Source organism: Tiliqua scincoides, chromosome 3, assembly GCF_035046505.1.
Source record: "Tiliqua scincoides isolate rTilSci1 chromosome 3, rTilSci1.hap2, whole genome shotgun sequence".
Lineage (NCBI taxonomy): Eukaryota > Metazoa > Chordata > Lepidosauria > Squamata > Scincidae > Tiliqua > Tiliqua scincoides.
Window position 1 is genome coordinate 133,680,587 of NC_089823.1, and position 18,575 is coordinate 133,699,161.

Here is an 18,575-nt window from a genome sequence, read left to right on the forward strand (position 1 = left end):
AAGAGCTGTAATTATAACAGATCTATTGCTCTGTTATAGTTGTCAATTAATTGCAGGAGGTAAGTTATGTGCTAAAAAGCCTCTCTATCATATTCATGCCGATTTGAGGTTAAATCTTGTTCTTTTTGATATGAAAGTATCCAGCAGGACAGTGACTTCAGTTTTTATCTCTGCAGACCAAAGTAGACTTAAACAGTGACTCCTTACCAATAGCAATCAGAAACTCGGAAGAACGTCTCTCAAAGGGCGACATATACTTGCTTGAAAATGGGCTGAATATATTTTTGTGGATAGGAGTAAATGTTCAGCAAGGTCTGATCCAGAATCTTTTTGGAGTTTCATCTTTCAGTCAGATCAATAGCACTATGGTAAGTGGATTCCTATTGGACAAGGAGAAGTTGCTGTTCTTAGGGTGCCAGGGTTAACCTGCCAGGGGTTAATGCCGCTGTGTGCCTTCAAGGTTGACTGGTGCTGTATAGAGGGGCTGGCCTGGGGCAAAGTGGAGATGAGAAGAATGCTCACCCCTTCCCCTGCTCCCCCCTAAGAACAGGGCGGGCTTTGTGGGCCAGCTGTTTGCCATGGTGCCACGGGGGGGGGGTTACATTAAAGTGGCTTGCTGTATCCTCACCTCGCTGCAGGACCTCTGAACCTGCTGGCTTGCCACACCATGGCAGGGTAAGACAGTGATGGGTCAATTTGGTGTTATCTCCTTTAGTGGTGTCACCTGGGCGTGTCCGCACTGCCCGCACCCCTGTAGTAATGTCACTGCCTATATGACGGACTTAAATCTTCAGCAAGGCTGCATAGCTCTTTTGAACATGGGTTGGGGAGGACTCAGTCTTGTCTGCAGTAGTGTTACAGGTATTTGTGATGTTGATGGCTTTCCCACTTGGGCTGCTAGGGATTCTACTTTGCTAATTGTAAGAAATGTCACGCTATCTTCATTATTTCTACTGATTTGCTATGTTTGTGATTGAATTATTCAGCTGGTCCATGAGCTTAGAATTCATTTAAAAGATTGAAACAGATTCCTGGCCTGCTTTGAGATGCTTTAGCTGCTTTTTTTGTATTGTAGTGCACACTACCAGTTTTGGACAACCCCTTTTCAAAGAGGGTACGATCCATCATTGACATGTTCCAATCTCAAAGATCACGCTACATGAAGGTAACTTTATCTTCTTGCTTCCATTAGTGAAAATCTTTACAGCTGCCTTTTGTAACCTATATGCAACACGCTTTTTTCATAAGCATTTTAATGACAATGTGAAAACACAAGACTGGCCGTGGTTATGAACAGGACAGTAAATACAATTTTTTAGAACCACATCATGGGTTCTGGTTCAGTGTTTTCATTGCATCTGTTAGAATAGGCACCGGTAATGTTTGGGGTATCCAAAGAGATATTAATACATGGCACTGGGTATGAATCTTTCTTCATGGAACAGCTAGTCTACCAAATGTAAACTTCCCAAGGCTCCAGTTATATTTTGCTTTGTTGCTCAAAGCCGGGATTTTTTTTGGTGTTGTGGAAAGGGGTTTAAATGTGAAATGATTGTATTGCAGTGAGTTGGAAATCCAGATCCATACTCCCATGTTCCTCCATTTTGTGTTCTTTCTCTGTTGCTTACCCAACAGAATGTGAACATTAGGCCATTCACTAGATTAGGCATATCCTAGAATGTGTTGGGCTACTATTCCTCATGTTTTCTGGGGGTGATTGTGCATGTTGGAATATACCACAGCAACTCTTGTGTATATAATTCACGAAGGAGTGGTACAGATATATGTATGCACTCTGCTCCCTCACTTGTTATGTAGGTGAGTAGGTCTGTGTTTTTTACATGCCATATTTCAGCTTAAAGATCAGGGTGGTCATTGCTGTACTCATTTCTAAACAAGACCTGGTGGGCTACAACATCATTGTTGTGCTTGGAATTGCATGACATTGACTCTTTTTTCCTCTTGCAGCTCATGATTGTGAAGCAGGAAGACAAACTAGATATGTTGTTCAAACACTTCTTGATGGAAGATAAGAGCATGAATGGGGGGGCTTCATATGTGGACTTCCTTTGTCACATGCACAAGGAGATTCGCCAGTTGCTCAGCTAGAGGAAGGAGTTATGCTGGATTCCAGCACTGAGTTTTGTCTTCACTATCCAGCTGATGAATGGGCCCAGCTCCTTCAAGGACAATATAGAAACCTGTACAATTCCATATTTTTAATATACTGTGCATAAGCAGAGTTTCAGCATCTCCCAAACCCTTTGAAAGAGAAATGGACAGAAAGAAAACCTATTTAAGAAGGGGTGGGTGGGGGGAGAGCCATTTTTGACTCCAGGTCATAGACCTGTGTCTCTTCTTATGCTTGGCAGGAATCTATGCCCGCTACCCCAAACTGCTATACCAAGTGTCTTCTGAGTTCACTGTACACGATTGAGCATCAGGTGACAAAAGGTGATTGCTCTTCACAATTACACAGTGGCTGCTATGTTTGTGTATGTGATACTCTGTAGGAACAGGAGCCAGACAGAGAGGGATGGGTGACAGGCCCTACATAATCGAGGGTAGGAGTTGAAGAAAACAGCCAGGCAACCTATTTTTAACATCTCCACCTTATGTGGAGCAAGCAATATGCTGTAAGCAAATTATAGAGTGGCTAAGTTCCAGAAAACCTGTCACCCAAGCTGTGAGCCAGATGTAGCAGAGCGGGCATACTGTCAGTGTCGTTGTCCATCCAGTGTGCTGTGAAGAGCTGCTTTGTAATAAGTGAGCAATGCAATCAGATGCCGTCTCCAGGAAAGTGGAATCTTACCTTTCATTAGTATGAACAAGTATTGCTGCCACCACTTTGGGGAAAAGGCAGTAAAACTTTTTTCTCTTTGCTATTCTCCTGTGTGTTTGGTCAGTTGCCTCATTCCATTCACACAGTAGGGTTTGCTTTGAATACGGTGTTTTAAAGAAGATAGCCATGCCCTCTTCTCTTATGTTTGGTTTGGAAGGAAATGTTCATAGCAAGGCGTCAAAAGTGATACAAGAGTGTGCTTGGAGATGATGCGAACTTGGTTGGTCAGAATTGCACTGAGGAGTTCTGTAGTACCATGTGGCAGGAATAGTTCATACCCATAGTGTAAGGTTCAAATCATGCCACTATTTGTTCTGAAGTTCAAACCTTTTTAGTAGCTCTGAAGAATTTTGACGATTGGCAAATTGGCGTGTAGCACTTGAACAGTTACACCCTGGATGGTTCTTATTGGCCCATCAGTGTTAGGATGTCTGTGACAAGCCTATTTGCGCTGTAATGGCAAGTCAGCTTGATTTATGGCTAACCTCTCTGGATGGTGAGCAAAAGGCATTCTACTTGGGGTAGACAGAAGGGATTTCTGTAAAGGCCAGGTAATGTTGGAGACCTCCAGAGGCCTAAGGGCTCGTTTATGTTCAAAAAGAGAAATAAACACTATATTTAAGTGTTCTTGTAGTGCCCAAGTTGTACTGATGAGCAGTAGCACTGAAATTTAAAGAAAAGCAGGGTGGGAGATGCCTTTAGACAAAAGATGAATTAAGACTGAATATAAGTAAAGCATTTATTCCATTTGGCCATTGAAATTTGAAGTTGAAACCTTATGTACACGACCGATTAAATAATCCAGAAGTGTGGCTTTTAGTCCCATGAACTATAGTGTGTGCGCGCGTGTGTTTGTAAATATTTTTTTCCTTCTACTGCAGCTGGTTTTGTCTTCCCTCTCATTTCCTTTTCAACACATAGCAAAGGGGAATGTCAAAGAACTATAGGACCGCATTCTTGAGAAACTTTCAGCAGTCTTTATATACACATTTGCAAGTGTGGCTGAGATCCCCCTCACTTTCTCCTCCCAAACACACATACTGATTCCAACCAAAAATTTAGATCTATTAAACCTGTGAAGAAATTGTTTTCCAAAACAAAACTCAATAATCAGACTTTCACAATACTAATTTCTAGAATTATTAAAAGAAAAAAACAGATCATACACTTTTTCACATTTTCAATTCATATTTTAATTTGTAAAGAAATAAAACTATATGAAGATGTTTTATGTCATTGTTAGTAAATAAATACTGATTATTTTTTTCCCAAGCCCTGTATCTTAGACGGGAATAGACTGGCGTGCAGTTGATTCACGTTCAGTACTGGCAAATAAAGCTGCAATGATCAGTGATAAGAACTCCACAAGGTGCTTACAAGCTTTTGTTTTCTGCATTTCATTACTATGAATATCAGTTCCCATTAAGAAGGGTTGAGCAGAGATGGAAGTCTGTATGAAAAGGTAGGAGCATGCTGATGCCACCACCTTGGAAAAGACTATTGGTATCTCTTCTTGGATAGCTTCCTATGCTCATGTCTATAGTAAGCATCTCAAAGTATGTTTTATACCATATTTCTCTTCAAGAAATTATTTCGAACATCCTGGAAAACATATGCTTGTCATTCTGCTATTGTGGATTCTTCATGGGGTTGTTCAATTAGCTAGAAGGTGGATTCCTCATAAATCTAATCTTGATGTTACTGCTACCATCATTCACTTTGATGTGGGAGAATGAAATGCTTTCTAAATCGAGAAGGAGCATAAAAATATTTCTACATTAGAGTCTGTGTGTTTATTCCAGGTCAGTGTTTGCCTGAGTTGTTGAAATGATTTTAGGTTACTGCCGAATATTTGTGAACTACAGCAATACCTTGGTTTTTGTTACCTTGACTTTCATTACTTTCCTATTTTGTCCTTACCGAGCACCTGGTAGCGGCCTGCATGGAGCTCAGCTTGGGAGGCAAAGCCTCCTATCCAAATCACAAGCGGCTCTGGGACTCAATCAGCCTGGGCAGCTGGCTCTGCCCTTCCCCATCCAAGCCAAGCTTCACACAGGCTGCTTCTGAATGCTTGGCAACATTAAATGTTTGGCCCCTTTAAACAAAAAGATTGCCAACATTAGTCTATTTTTTTTCTTTTGTCAATACTCTAGTCCCTAACCAGATGAAAGCGCAAGGTATGCCTGTATAGCAATCTCCTAGGCACTGGTTTACAGTACATTCCCTTATACTTGAATAATTAAGCAAATGACTACAGTACAACACACGGGTACAAATGGCTGAACTGTGTATAACCTTCTAGAGTTTGCACACTCTCATACCTAAAAGGTTTCTTGGCAACTGTGCATACATCGTACACACATGTGACTTGGCCAAGGGATGAGAGAAACATCTCAAATGGTAAATAGGTGCAAAGTTCCAGCTTATGACTAAACTAATCATGTGCATGGCAAGAACACAATCTGTGTATAGTAGCAGTGTTGACGGGATGCTCATGAGAGGAGACAGTTCAGATGAATCCACCAAACTATTAGAAGAGGAAGGATATCAGTTGAGAAGGAAGGGAGTGGGTTCATTCACTTGCCATGCTGTTTTTGTCTGAACTGATCTATAAACCCACCACAGCTGAGAGACCTGACCTAAAGAAAGAGGATAGCATGCCACTTTAGCCTTCAGTTACCTGGTGTACTAATGATGTGATCCACTTTGTTGAAAGGAGGCTGGGTGGGCTATATGCAGCACTGCACAGCTGTGCTCAAACAAAGTGAAGGCCTGCTGCACATGTGTAGGAGAATAGCATGCATCACTTCAGATAGTAAGTGGAGAAATCCTGTTTTGAATATTCTGCCACATAAAAAACCACCTTGCAAGCAGAAAACTAGCCTAACAAGATGTCCTATCCTAACCTTTTGCTTGTTATGTTTTCTATTTAGTGGAAATTTTAATAGAGGGGAACATTCAGAAATATCTTCCAAAGAAATATCTTTGCCTACTGCCATTGTAGACTTTTACTTCTATTGCTTATCTGAGCTGCAACTAAAACACCTAAGTAAGTGTTCACTTGTGACTGGCAAGTTGAAATGTGCTATTGCATGTACTGGTACTGCATTGAGTGCATTTTTAGGCAGAAATAACTTCTTCCAGACTTGGTTGCTGTAATGGTACCCACTCAGTCTTGTTTTTCTACTGCCAATGAAACAGCAACTCTGCTTCCACCCATGTGCTCAAATAAGCAGCCTCAAATATGTACACAGAGGGGAGTGATTTCCATTGTGCTTATGCATTTCATGCGTTAAACTACATTTCCTTTCCCCCTTGTCTCAGTTCCAGCACTGATTTAGGAAAAAATACACAGGAAAGAGTAATGACATTTGGTAAGGAAAGGGTTCTTGAGGGAGCAGAGGGGGCACGCTGTGTAGGGACAGGTAACCTTATAGAAGTTCCTCTTTTCAACATCTCCACAAAAAGAACATCATAAGAGCCCCACTGGTGCAGGCCAAAGGCCTGTCTACCTGTATCTCACAGTGGCCTACCAGATGCCAGTCTTCTTTAGTGTTTGTTCTGTGTGGTGGGGGGTTCCACCACATGCCAGTAAAAATATTACTTCTTTCAAGTCTTGTAGAGATAGGTGGGTCCTGGTAACATAAGTAAAGCCCAGCTGGATCAGGCCAAAAGCCCATCCGGTCTAGCCTCTTGTATCTCACAGTGGCCCACCAGATGCCTGAGGCAGGGGAAGGCACTGGGAGGCATGTTGTGCCTGCTGTCTTGTGTGCTCCCTGGGGCATTTGGTGGGCTGCTGTGAGATATAGGAAGCTGGACTAGATGGGCCCTTGGCCTGATCCAGTGGGGCTGTTCTTAGGAAGCACCCAGGACAAGAGACCTGCATCCTGGTGCCCTCCCTCGCACCTGGCGTTCTGAGGTAGCCTGCTTCTAAAAGCAGGAGGCTGCACATACACGTCATGGCTTGTAACCTGTGATGGACTTTTCTTCTAGAAATCTATCCAGTCCCTTTTAAAGGCATCCAGGCCATCCCACATCCTGTGGCAAGGAGTTCCACAGACTAATGGACACAAACGTTTTCTTTTGACCTAATGCTCGCTTTTAGGGGGTGTCCCCTGGTTCTCTGGCGCTGTGTGAGCAACACCAAAGCAAGAGGCCCCAGTGCTGCCGGACGATGGGGCAGCAGCCAAGAGGAAGCGTGAGGCTGTCTCCTTGCGCGCCTACACAGAGGCGGCCCGAGCCCTTGCGCAGGGGCGAGCGCGCAGCGGGGACAGCCTGCCGCCCGACCCCTCTGAGCCCCAGCCGCCTCCATCCCGCAGCAGCTCGGGAGTTTCGTGGCAGGAGCAGCGCCTGCTCGCTCCAGCCAGGGCGGGCCACAGGCGAGGCCGCTGCCTGCGCGGGGTGGGGCTGCCGGCTGGCATGGAGGGTCTGCGGCCGGCCGGGCGGGCCTGGTGGCTTCGCTGCTGCCTCCTGGCGCTCCTGGCCTCGGCCCTGGAAGGCGGGGAGGCGCCCCCGCTGCCGGGCTTCGGGGACGAGGGCGACTGGGGGCCCGGCGGCGACGAGGCGGACGCGGCCTCCTTCCTGCCCGCGGGCGGGGGCCTGCTGGCGGCGGCGGCGGCGCCCTCCTTCCGCGGGCCCGGCAACAACGACACGCGCGGCAACCGGGCGCTGCCCATCCTGCTGTGGTGGAGCGGCAGCCTCTTCCCGCACTTCCCCGGTGACACGGAGCGCATCGACTGCGCGCGCGGCTCCTGCCTGGCCACCCGGGACCGGCGCGTGAGGCCGCACCGCCGCACGCGCGCCCTGCTCTTCTACGGCACCGACTTCCGCGCCTACGAGGCGCCGCTGCCGCGCCCGCCGCACCAGGCCTGGGCGCTCTTCCACGAGGAGTCGCCCATGAACAACTACCTGCTCTCGCACCGCGCCGGCATCCGCCTCTTCAACTACACCGCCACCTTCCGCCGCCACTCCGACTACCCGCTCAGCCTGCAGTGGCTGCCGGACCTCGCCTACCTGCGCAGGCCCGCGCCCGCCCCCGCCGACAGGGAGCGCTGGCGGCGCCAGGGCCTCGCCCCCGTGCTCTACCTGCAGTCGCACTGCGACGTCCCCTCCGACCGCGACAGATACGTCCGCGAGCTCATGCGGCACATCCAGGTACGCCGGCGGGGGGCAGAGGCCGCAGGAGCAAAGCCTTCAGGCACGTGATGGTGACCCCCGTGGGACTCCCTGTCTGGGGAGATCCCTACAGATCTCTATCTGTAAAGTGGAACTCCCTATACGGGGAGATCCCCACGGATCCCTATCTATAAAGTGGAACTCTGTCTGGGGAGATCCCACAGATCCCTATCTGTAAAGTGGGGCTCCCTGTCTGGGGAGATCCCCATGGATCCCTATCTATCAAGTGGGACTCTCTGTCTGGGGAGATCCCACAAATCCCTGTCTGTAGGTGGAACTCCCTGTATGGGGAGATCCCTACAGATCTCTGTCTGTAAAGTGGAACTCCCTGTCTGGGGAGATCCCACAGGTCCCTGTCTGTAGGTGGGACTCCCTGTCTGGGGAGATCCCTACAGATCTCTATGTGTAAAGTGGAACTCCCTGTCTGGGGAGATCCCTGGAGATCCGTACGGATCTCTGTCTGTAAAATGGAACTCCCTGTCTGGGGAGATCCCACAGAGCCCTATCTGTAAAGTGGGGCTCCCTATCTGGGGAGAGCCCTACAGATCCCTAGGGAGATCCCTACAGATCTCTGTATGTAAAGTGGAACTCCCTGTCTGGGGAGATCCCTAGGGAAATCTCTACAGATCTCTATCTGTAAAGGGGGACTCCCTACATGGGGAGATCCTCACAGATCCCTGTCTGTAAAGTGGGACTCCCTTTCTGGGGAAATCACTGATGCTATATGTTTTCTAGATGCTGCTTCTCTTCACTGAGGAAGGTACTAGTAAGAGACAATTCAAGAGCTCATTCTTGAGACCACATTTGGACTGGGGTAAGGAGATGGAACAAAACCAACTTTGAAATAATATGGTTATTGCTATTATAGGTAGACTCTTATGGTGGATGCCTGAACAACCGACAGCTTCCCAATATGAGGCTGAAAGACACTTCTACAGCCACCACAGAAGACTCTGAATTAATGACACTAATCTCAAAGTACAAGTTTCACCTGGCCATGGAGAACGCCATATGCCATGACTATATGACAGAGAAACTTTGGCGGCCAATGCATGTTGGAGCTGTCCCTGTATATCGAGGTTCCCCATCTGTACGAGACTGGATGCCTAATGATCATTCTATTATTCTTATTGATGACTTTGAAAGTCCCAAAGAACTAGCGGAATACCTTCACTTCCTGGACAGCAATTCAGATGAGTACTTGAAATACCTCCAGTACAAGAGTCCAGGTGGCATTACAAACAAGTTCCTGCTGGAGAACATGGAGAAGCGCGAATGGGGAGTGAATGACATGACACTACCTAATTATCTGAATGGATTTGAGTGTTTTGTCTGTGACAAGGTAAATGCCAGAATTGCAGCAGAAAGGAACCATAAGAAGAGTAATGGGAAAGTGTTAGCTCCAGAACCTCATATAGCCCAGCTCTCACACATGGGGTGTCCTCCACCAGCACCTGGATATGGAAATGTTGAGGACATTCCTGTAGGAGACAGGTACTGATCATTGTTTATTACCTGTTAGACAGATACCTAATATTATTATTACAATCTTTGTAAAGCATGCTGTTAAAGTTTGAGTCTTTCATCCAATGGAATACTTGGAAGTTTGTATATTTCACTGAGACACATTTCTTAGGAATAGAAAGCAGAGAAGCTATTCACGTTTTCACATTATTCACAAAAGTTTGACCAGAACAATGCAGAACAGATCATTTAGATTCTGTCTTGCTGTATATAACTGTCCAGGAGTGTCAAACATAAGGTCCCCACAGTGTTTGGTAATGCCCTGATTGATGATGATTGCCGGCTGGACTCACCTCACCTCCTTCACTTTCTCATCTTGTCTTTGCGTACCTGTGCCCATGTTTTCCCCATTCTTGTTCACAGCATCACCTTCCCCTTCTCCCCCCCCCCCCACCTCCTCTCTGGCTCTCTCTGCTGGCCGAACAACTACTGGGAAGCAACCGGCTTCAGCTCAGCTCTTGCCTGGGCCAGGCAATGCCACAGCAAAAGCTTGAGGTTTTGCTGCTGCCCCTACAGTCAGACGGAGTTGTGTAAATGAGGCTGTGGGGCAATTGTTGGCATTTCAAGTTGGCATCCTCAGGACAAAGCAGAGGCAGGTGGGTTGTGTCTGGCCTGACAAAAGAAGAAACAAACACAACAGGACAACAGGCTGGTGAGAGGACATGGGGTGGGGGAAGAAGATAGGAACTTCACAAAGTAATCAAGAAGTGTGAGAATGTTTTTGATGAGAATCTCTGCTAATGTGAGAAACAAAGGAAGCCCACAAAATCTGGTGCTGCTAGGGAATGCTGTTCTAGCCCCTATTGTCTGAGACTCTGTACAACAAGCTACCTGAAGGGAAAAGAAACTTATTGGTCTCACGGGCCTTTTGTCTCCTGCTGCTCTCTCCCCCCATCCTGCCATTGGTATTTTGTGGGTACACAGGCTAGCATAGGGTTATGAATGCTTATTCCCATTTATTTTCAGTGGCTTAACTTTCTGTGGCTTGTGACCATAGTCCCAAATGAACCCTCTCCAGAATATTCCTATTTACCGTACTTCAGTGAAACTGCTCCAGAGCTGTCTCAAAAATGTTTGCAGCATAAATTATTCTTTTTAAAATGTTTTATAATTGACTTAGCTTACTCTTGTGCTTAGGACTGAACGGCAGCCCAATCCTGAGCTGCCTGGCACCCAGGGCTGCAGTGACACCAAGAATAGCTGCCGCTGCATCCTGCGTGCTTAGCAAGCACCGCTGGCGGCTCCTCAGGAGAAGGGGACTCATCCCTGGTAAGCCGAGTAGCCCCACAATGGGGCTACTCAATTCCACGCCGACGCTTGGGTCAGCCACTTGGGTCAGCGTAGAATTTTGAGCCCCCGTGTCAGACCAGCGGCTCGAAATGGAGGCTCAGGATCTGGTGGAGCAAAGCTCCACTGGTCCTGCCTCCCTCCCTCCCCACGCCCTCCCCCAGAACGTGCCCTCCACCTCCTCACCGCCCTGGAATGTCCCCTCCCCGCCTCCCCCCACACCTCCACCTACTTCACTGTTGCTCAGCTGTCCACGCAACCATCCAGCGGCAGAGCTCTGGTGCTCATGTGGCAGTAGCCCAGCGCCAGTTGGCACTGAGCTACATCCGGCAGAGCACCAACACTAGGGATAGTGTGCACCGGCAATGAGCTGACACGGCAATCTCAGGATTGGGCTCAGAGTCCACCATAGCCTACTTTACCAACTACTAACTACTAACTACTTTAGCTATGTGCATGAAAATTATACACACACATATATTATATATCAGGGAAGTCAAACATAAGGCCTGCAGAAATGCTCTATCCAGTTCACATGATAATTTGGCTTTCCCAGTGCTGCCCTTTCAGCAGCCACGCTTCTAAGCTGCTGAGGTGCTAAAAGAGCCCAATTATCACATGGACTGCCTTTCAGCATCATTGGTTCTGCTGAGGCATCACTTCACAGAGCACCCCTCAGCTGCAAAGTGATGCCTCAGCAGAAGCCATGCTGCTGAAAGATTGGCTTACATGATAATTGGGCTCTCCCATATTTTGAAAATACAGGTCCAACCATGTTATGCACTGATTTTTTATACAAGGTACAAGGATTTGACTCAACACAAATGGCCCCTGCAAATGAGAAGGAATGTGCTGATCCCTGGAGAAGGGGAAAAATGCACCCCTTTAAAATGCTTTTCTTACTGTTGTGGAGATTTTTATTTCAACATGATAAGAAGGGCCCTTTAAATTAAAGGAAAACAGTCCTTTAGAGGGCAGCCAGCTGACAATCCATCAATCATTCTCTGTCCAAGTGACCCCCTCCCTTCCCCTGAACACATGAAAGAAAGATAATCCTTTCTAAGGTTCTGGAGAGAGACTGATTGTTGGTTTTTCATCTGAGGGCGCAGTCTTAACTCCTCATGTCAGTGCTTTCCAGTACTGGCATAGTGGTGCTTACCTGGGACATGTGCTGCGTCCTGCAGTTGGGTGTCTGGAAAGCACTGACATAAGGGGTTAGGATTGCGCCCTTAATGATTCTATCTTAACATCACAAAGGTCAGCAAGGCTGTTTTTAAATCACCTGAGCATAGGCACTTTGTTTTTTAAATTGATTTGCTATAGTGCGTTTTTTGCCATTCCGGTGAGTTCTGGGAAGGGAACCCTTGCAAATAATGAGACTCAGGGCCCAATCCTATCCAACTTTCCAGCACCGGTACAGCTGCAATTCAGCCTCGAAGTAAGGGAACAAATGTCCCCAGACCTTGAGGAGGCCTCTGTGACTGTCCCCCCATGTCGCAAACTTAGGGGGGGTTTGGGGTGCTCAGAGCTCTTGGTTCTCAAACCCTAAAGCCCTCAAGGTCCCCTGTTCAGTAGTACTGCCACCACCCTGTACATGCCAGTGTCTCAGTCCAGGGACACTGAGACTGTCTAGGCTTAATTCTATCCCTTGCAGGCACTGAGTGCTTTCTCCAATAAAAGCATCAGTCCTCAAATTACTAGACCTCAGTGAGCACTTGGTAGCTTGCTGAACGGCTAGTCAGGATTCTGAACCTTTGTTCCCAACAGACAATGAAACAACTTACGAGTAGTAAAAGAGATTTTAGTTTATTAAATACATAAGGTTACATAAGGCAGCAAATGCTAGAGGCATAAACATCTAGGAAACATACAGCAATAAAATAACAAAGCTAGCTGGCTATCTCTATTAATCCCTATCTCTCACCTGGGTTAGCTTCTTGTAGATCTCTTAGCTCCAGGCTACCTGTGAGGCCAGATACCCATGGTGGACAATGGAGCTCACAGCATGCAGGATGTTGCACCCAAAAACTCTGTCCAATAATGCCGGACCCACCCTTAGGGCTTCATTATTATACTTCTTATGCTAATAGTACTGAGGTGACTTCATACTTATTTAGACTGTCCAATCAGAAACTTTTGAGGACAGAACCTTCAGACAGAAGTGGGTCTGGTTGCTAGTCCTCCTAGTTCTTACTCCTCCCAACTGGAGATCCACAGCTGCATTTCATCAGCTTGTTAGGGCACCTTTCTGTCTGCAAAGGTGCTACATTCCAATGGGTTGTAATTCTTGTTGTCTGTCCTTTCTGGCCAGCGGAGGAGAGACAACAACCTTTGTTTACCCACATTCTTGCAGCTAGGAACTGCTAGCAACTTCTCCGTTACTGACTTAGTTTGGTTCAGGCTCCACATGCTAACCAAGGCCTAACATGTACATATTCATGACATCCCACTGCAGGAAGCAGTGCATACCCCATTGGCACAGCAGCACCAGCACTAGAAAATTGGATAGAATTGGGCCCTCAACATGTATGATTTCACATATTCTCTTTTATCATGCGGCTAATAAATTCCTACTTGAGAACTGCTGTTACTGACCATCATTTGCTTAAAGACATCACTTCCTGCTTAATTATGTCACATAGATGCCAGCAGACACCTATAAATGCTATTCGCCCACTGTGTGAAACAAGTTTGACACCCCTGGTCTAATAGTTATAAACTAAAAACGGCATTATCACCAAATGTAAGTTACCTTAGAGTGGTCTAGTGCTTTTGCTTGTAAGGTGAATTTAAGCCTTGATTGTAAAGGAGCCAGGTGGTTTTTGTCATTGTAGCATTTGTGACATGAGATTTTTGACCTATGTGCCTTGTTCTAAATGAGTTTCCAGAACTGCATAGAAATATCTTTCAGTCACTAGAGACTTGGCTACTTAAACTACTGACATGTTGGCTGAACTAGTTGTCCTACTTCAGCAGCAAGCAACCCACAACCTCTGTAGAAAAGATTAAATCTTACAAATCAGCTTTATTTTTAACATCACAACCTAGGGCTAATTGCAAAACCATATTTCTAGCTATAAAACACCCAAAAGTCATTTTAGAATTTTATTATGTCTTAATTTTTTATGTTGCTGTGATGTCTTTCAGTATTGTTTCCCCTGCTGTTAAAACTCTTGCCAAGTCATATGTACTGAACAGAGTACTTAACTTTTCCCCCCAATTATTCATGCCCACAAATAAAAGCAAGATGCACCTACACTGGGAAAATACTGGACAGCTGGTGGCAGCAGAGAATTAGACAAACTAGACTACTCATTTCTTAATGTTGATAGGTAAATATAGGTACGGTGAAGTCTTGTTGGTAATCTGATTCAGTTATACCATCCTACTCCTTTTTGTCTTATGGATTTAGTTGTAAAATAAGCTGTACTTCAACAGTATAGTCTGTCTTAGCTTTTCTTAGGGTAAAAAGGGCTAAGTAATGCCTGTCAAAATTAATTTTCTGTTAAAGTTTGTATGTGCTTCCTTCTGTGTTTCAGCTGGAAAGAAATGTGGCTGCAAGATTACTGGCAGAGCCTTGATCAGGGTGAAGCCCTTACAGCTATGATTCACAACAATGAGTCGCATCAAGGAAGATTTTGGGATTACATGCACAAAATCTTCATGAAGAGAACTCGGCAAAACTGACTGTTAGTACAAGCCCTTTTCAGTGTTATATAAGTACTGAGCAGAGCTGTGCCAAAATTGCTGTTGTAGAACAACTTGGAAATTGCCCTTTTTGTATGGATTTTGGAGATCACTTTTTCACTATTCCATGTTTCAGATCAGATTTGGATGTTGCTTCATACACCACAGCTACTTCAGGATGCCTCATTTTGAGGACAAAGAGGAGTGTTTGCAGATCAAAGGGTTTATCCCAGAAAGTATTAGTTCTTTGTGCTAAGCTATTTGGAACAGGCCTCTTTGGTTTATCAGACTGCTTCTGAATGGTTGAACTTCAGGGAATTTACCTCTATTAATATCCAGTATTAATTTGTAAAGTTTTTTTTATGAAAACTATTTTATTACTTCTATCCTATTGTGATTTATATTTTAAATCAGACAACTGGTAATGGCAGATCACGTTCTGAAGCCAGTTATGAACATTGTCTATTTGCACTGATACACTTCAGCTGATCATAGTATATTTTTCTGGAAAATATTTCTGTTTGCAAAGGTGCATTCCTATTTGCACAGTTCACTGTGTGGCCTTTCTCAATTCTTAAACATTTTAATGTTCAGTATTACATTCTGCATGTGTCAAACTGGTACATTTCCTTTCATCCTGGGTGTTCATACTTTCAACTAAAAAAAAATCAGATTCTTTGTGCAAAGCCAGCTATACTGTTAGTTATATAGACAAAATCTTTATTCGGAGCCCAAACTTTTGAGTTCTGGCATTATTTAGATTTTTTTCTTGGCTCTAAAAATGGTTCAAGAAAAAAAGTATGACTGGAAAATGTGAAAAAGTAGATAACTATGCAGGGCATGTGGACCGTATTTCCAAGGCATTGGAACATTTTAGGAAAACCACTAACCCACCATTTCTCAACCAGTGATACTCGTAGCACTGATGGTACACCTGGGACCCCCAGACCCCCGCCACCTGTTGGCGAGACTAGCAACGCAACAGGCAGTGGCAGGAGGCTTATCTCAGCGGGCAGAATTCTAGTGTGTGCTTTTCACACCCTCCCATCCACCCTGAGCCTGTTACTAGTGTTTGTTGTGTCACATCTAGCTAGTACTTCTAATAGGTGGGCACATCCCAAAATTTTGAAATTGTCATGTTTGTCCTGCTGCTGTAGTGAGATGAGTTTATGAGGATAGTGGTCCAATGGGAAGGAGGGGCTTTACCATATATGACAGCATGCATAAGGGGGGGCGACTGGGCACCTCCAACTTCATCCTGCTGTGTACATGCAATTTTTAAATAATGTATCTCAAGAGATGATGATAGAGGTTAGCCCAGAGCAGGGAATGTTTACACCTATTTGATTTTTAAAATTTTTTAAATGAAGCTCTAATATTAGGCACAGATGTGTTGATGATACCTGATGATATTTTCTTATTAAATCAGTTCTGCCCAACGTTGCATATACACAATAGAGATCAAATGTGTACACCTCTGGGCTGGGCAGAAATGGGTTAAGGCACAATCTATGTGCAGTATGTATTCTATTTTGAATATTGGCCAATTAAGATAACAGGGTGTGCCCAGGCTCTAACATTATCCTCATTTAACTGCTTGTTAGCAAAATGTAGTTATCAAGGTGTAAGAGTAGTTATGCCACTTCTTCCAGGATAAGTGTCTTCTGCATTCTGTGTAGTGTTCCTTACCAGACAGTAGCAGTCATAAGTAGCATTACATTTTCCTGGAAGTGCTTCTTTCCATTATAACTTTACAAAACTGAGTTCTGCTCCGTGGAGGGCATACATACCCTGGCATGATGCTCCTATCATAATAACCTTTTACTGGTGCAGCCAAAGGTGCTAAGTGGGTATGTGTGTGGGTGTGAGTGTGTGGGTGTTTATAGCATCACTGATGCATCCTTTATAGCCAGCAGTGCCTCCTGTGTCTTTTTAAACTTGTAACTCATCCTCTGTTTATTCACTAATATGTGGTGTGCTGATTGTTGAAACAGAATTGCATTTAATGTCTGAGTTCACTTTTGTAATTTATAAATATTTGTATGCTTAATATGTTTTCTGAAGAGGTTTTTTTCACTTTACTACAAGCAGTGGTAACTGAATTTAGAAATAATACCTACTGAGCAAATTAAGTGCCTTCTAGTCCTGAGACAGCTGGAAGGGCATCCTAGCCAAATGGGATGCCCAATACCATGATCTTATGACTTGTGCTCCTGTACAGTATTAGATAAATAGTCAAGCCCCTCCCATTGTGTATTTGTGTACCCACTTGCTGTTCCCTAAAACCAATCCTGTAATTTGATTAACTGTCTTCTAATTCCAGAGATCTCCTTCACCTGAGATTAATAGATCCCCAGGCACCACTCAAGAAAGTGAATTGATCAGACGTGGAACTTTTCTCAAAGACTTCCACTAATAAAATGAAATGTATTGAACATGCAACCCTTTTAGTCATAGAGCCAGCTGAGCCAAGAAAAGCCAGACCATAATAAATTGCATTTTTACTGTTGAACTCAGACACTATCTCATACCTGGCACAGGAAGGCATAGAGGCTCTGCCGATAGACACTGGAGAGAGAAATGAGGGTGGGGTGGGCTCAGACTACATCCCCCCCCCCCCGGTTACGTCAGACATTCTAATATGTAGTTACTGTGGTTTTTGTCATTGCAACTGATATAGAAATGAAATATGTAAAAATAATTGTAGCATAGGGAATCTGTGCTGGTCTAGATGTTAACACTTCTCTAACATTAATCTATCATCGCACCATAATTTGCTTTCTGTTATAGTAATGACATAAACTGTTGTGCAAGGGAGCTAAAGTGGGGCATCTGCCTAATTCAGTATTGTTGACATTGCCTGGTAGCAAGGTTTAAGATAGGAATTTTTCTCTACCCTACCAGGAGATGCCTACCTGGGGTCTTCTGCATACTAAGCATGTGCTTATATACTATGAGTAGACAGACATGAAGTCATCAAGCCAACTTTGGCCATCAGCTTGTGTAAAAATAGGAGCTACCTTTTGTCAGCCACACACATCCTGGGAAGACATTTCTAAAGAGAGAGCTAGTATGGCACTGCAATGGGAGTGTTAAATTGGGACTGGATTCTCACTCAGCTATGAAGTTCATTGAATGAGACTGAGCAGGTCACTATCTGTCAGCCTAACCTACCTTGCAGGGTTGTTGTATTGATAAAAGTTCTTTGAGCAATGATGTGTACTCCTCCAAAGGTAAAATAAAAGGCTTACATGCTGCCCAGTGTCTGGATTGCAATGGGCATTTCATTTGATATTTTGCTGGGGTAAAAGAGCAGATATCTCATCAACTGGTACTCCAGCATGCAGGTGAGAGTTCTCTTTGGGCTAGGGAGGGCTCTGAGGGGACAATATAAACAGAAAGACCATTGCTGCATTAGTGTGGTTGGCTTTTTTTTTTTACTGGAAATTCAAACCAACCATGACAGTGACCATGTGAGAGTGTGGGCCTGAGTGTTAACAACACTGCAGTAGAAGTTAGGAAGCATTACTTATGGAAATCACTGAGGATTAACCCATTTTTGCCTGGCCCACATTTGGTGTACACATTTGGTCCCTGTTATGTATATGCAACACTGGGCTACACTTTAGCAAGAATAACAGAATGGAAATCCAAGGGAGGAGTTGGAGAATGACAGCTGTGAAGTTGATTGTGGCAGAGGCACTGTGGAGGGAGTGATAAATTTTTTTCCTACAGGCTATGTTTGGGATCAAAATCGTCCTTATAGCTGCTTTCCCACTTGAAAAAGGAAAATCAGGGAAATTCCGTGCATGGGTGTAGTTTGATTTTATACAGCTGACCTACAGGGAAAGGATCAATCTTCCTATTCCCTGGCACCACTATCACTTCCTGTTCCACTTCATTTCTTAAATTTCTTTATTAAAACAATAACGACAGCTGGAGATGGGATGAAAGAGACTGGACAATGGTACATTGCAGCGTAGTTGTTACAACACCTTCTCTCAATTTCAGCTCCACTTCAGAACAGCAGTATTAAAAGTGCACTACACTTAATTACACT

General features: G+C 44.8%; 2 protein-coding genes across 7 annotated transcripts in view; both read left to right on the top strand.

Moving 5' to 3' along the window:
* Positions 1-4,623, top strand: part of SEC24C (SEC24 homolog C, COPII coat complex component) — a 55,192-nt gene extending 50,569 nt beyond the window's left edge. For all 4 annotated transcript variants that reach the window (XM_066620226.1, XM_066620227.1, XM_066620228.1 and 1 more), the window contains 3 exons: positions 177-368; positions 1,076-1,165; positions 1,969-4,623. In XM_066620226.1, coding sequence (XP_066476323.1) covers positions 177-368; positions 1,076-1,165; positions 1,969-2,109 — 423 coding nt within the window. In that variant the 3' untranslated portion in view covers positions 2,110-4,623. The remainder of the gene's footprint in view (positions 1-176; positions 369-1,075; positions 1,166-1,968) is intronic.
* Positions 4,624-7,180: 2,557 nt separating this feature from the next.
* FUT11 (fucosyltransferase 11) lies at positions 7,181-17,779 on the top strand. 3 transcript variants are annotated; one of them, XM_066620159.1, is made up of 4 exons: positions 7,181-7,996; positions 8,886-9,511; positions 10,679-10,810; positions 14,368-14,404. In XM_066620159.1, exons 1-3 carry the CDS (start codon positions 7,262-7,264, stop codon positions 10,764-10,766), a joined length of 1,449 nt encoding a protein of 482 aa, XP_066476256.1. In that variant the 5' UTR covers positions 7,181-7,261; the 3' UTR covers positions 10,767-10,810; positions 14,368-14,404. The 3 variants fall into 3 exon arrangements, with proteins under 3 accessions (XP_066476256.1, XP_066476258.1, XP_066476255.1); XM_066620161.1 differs by lacking the exon at positions 10,679-10,810 and having other exon boundaries at positions 8,886-9,359; positions 14,368-14,491; XM_066620158.1 differs by lacking the exon at positions 10,679-10,810 and having other exon boundaries at positions 7,182-7,996; positions 14,368-17,779.
* Positions 17,780-18,575: the final 796 nt, after the last annotated feature.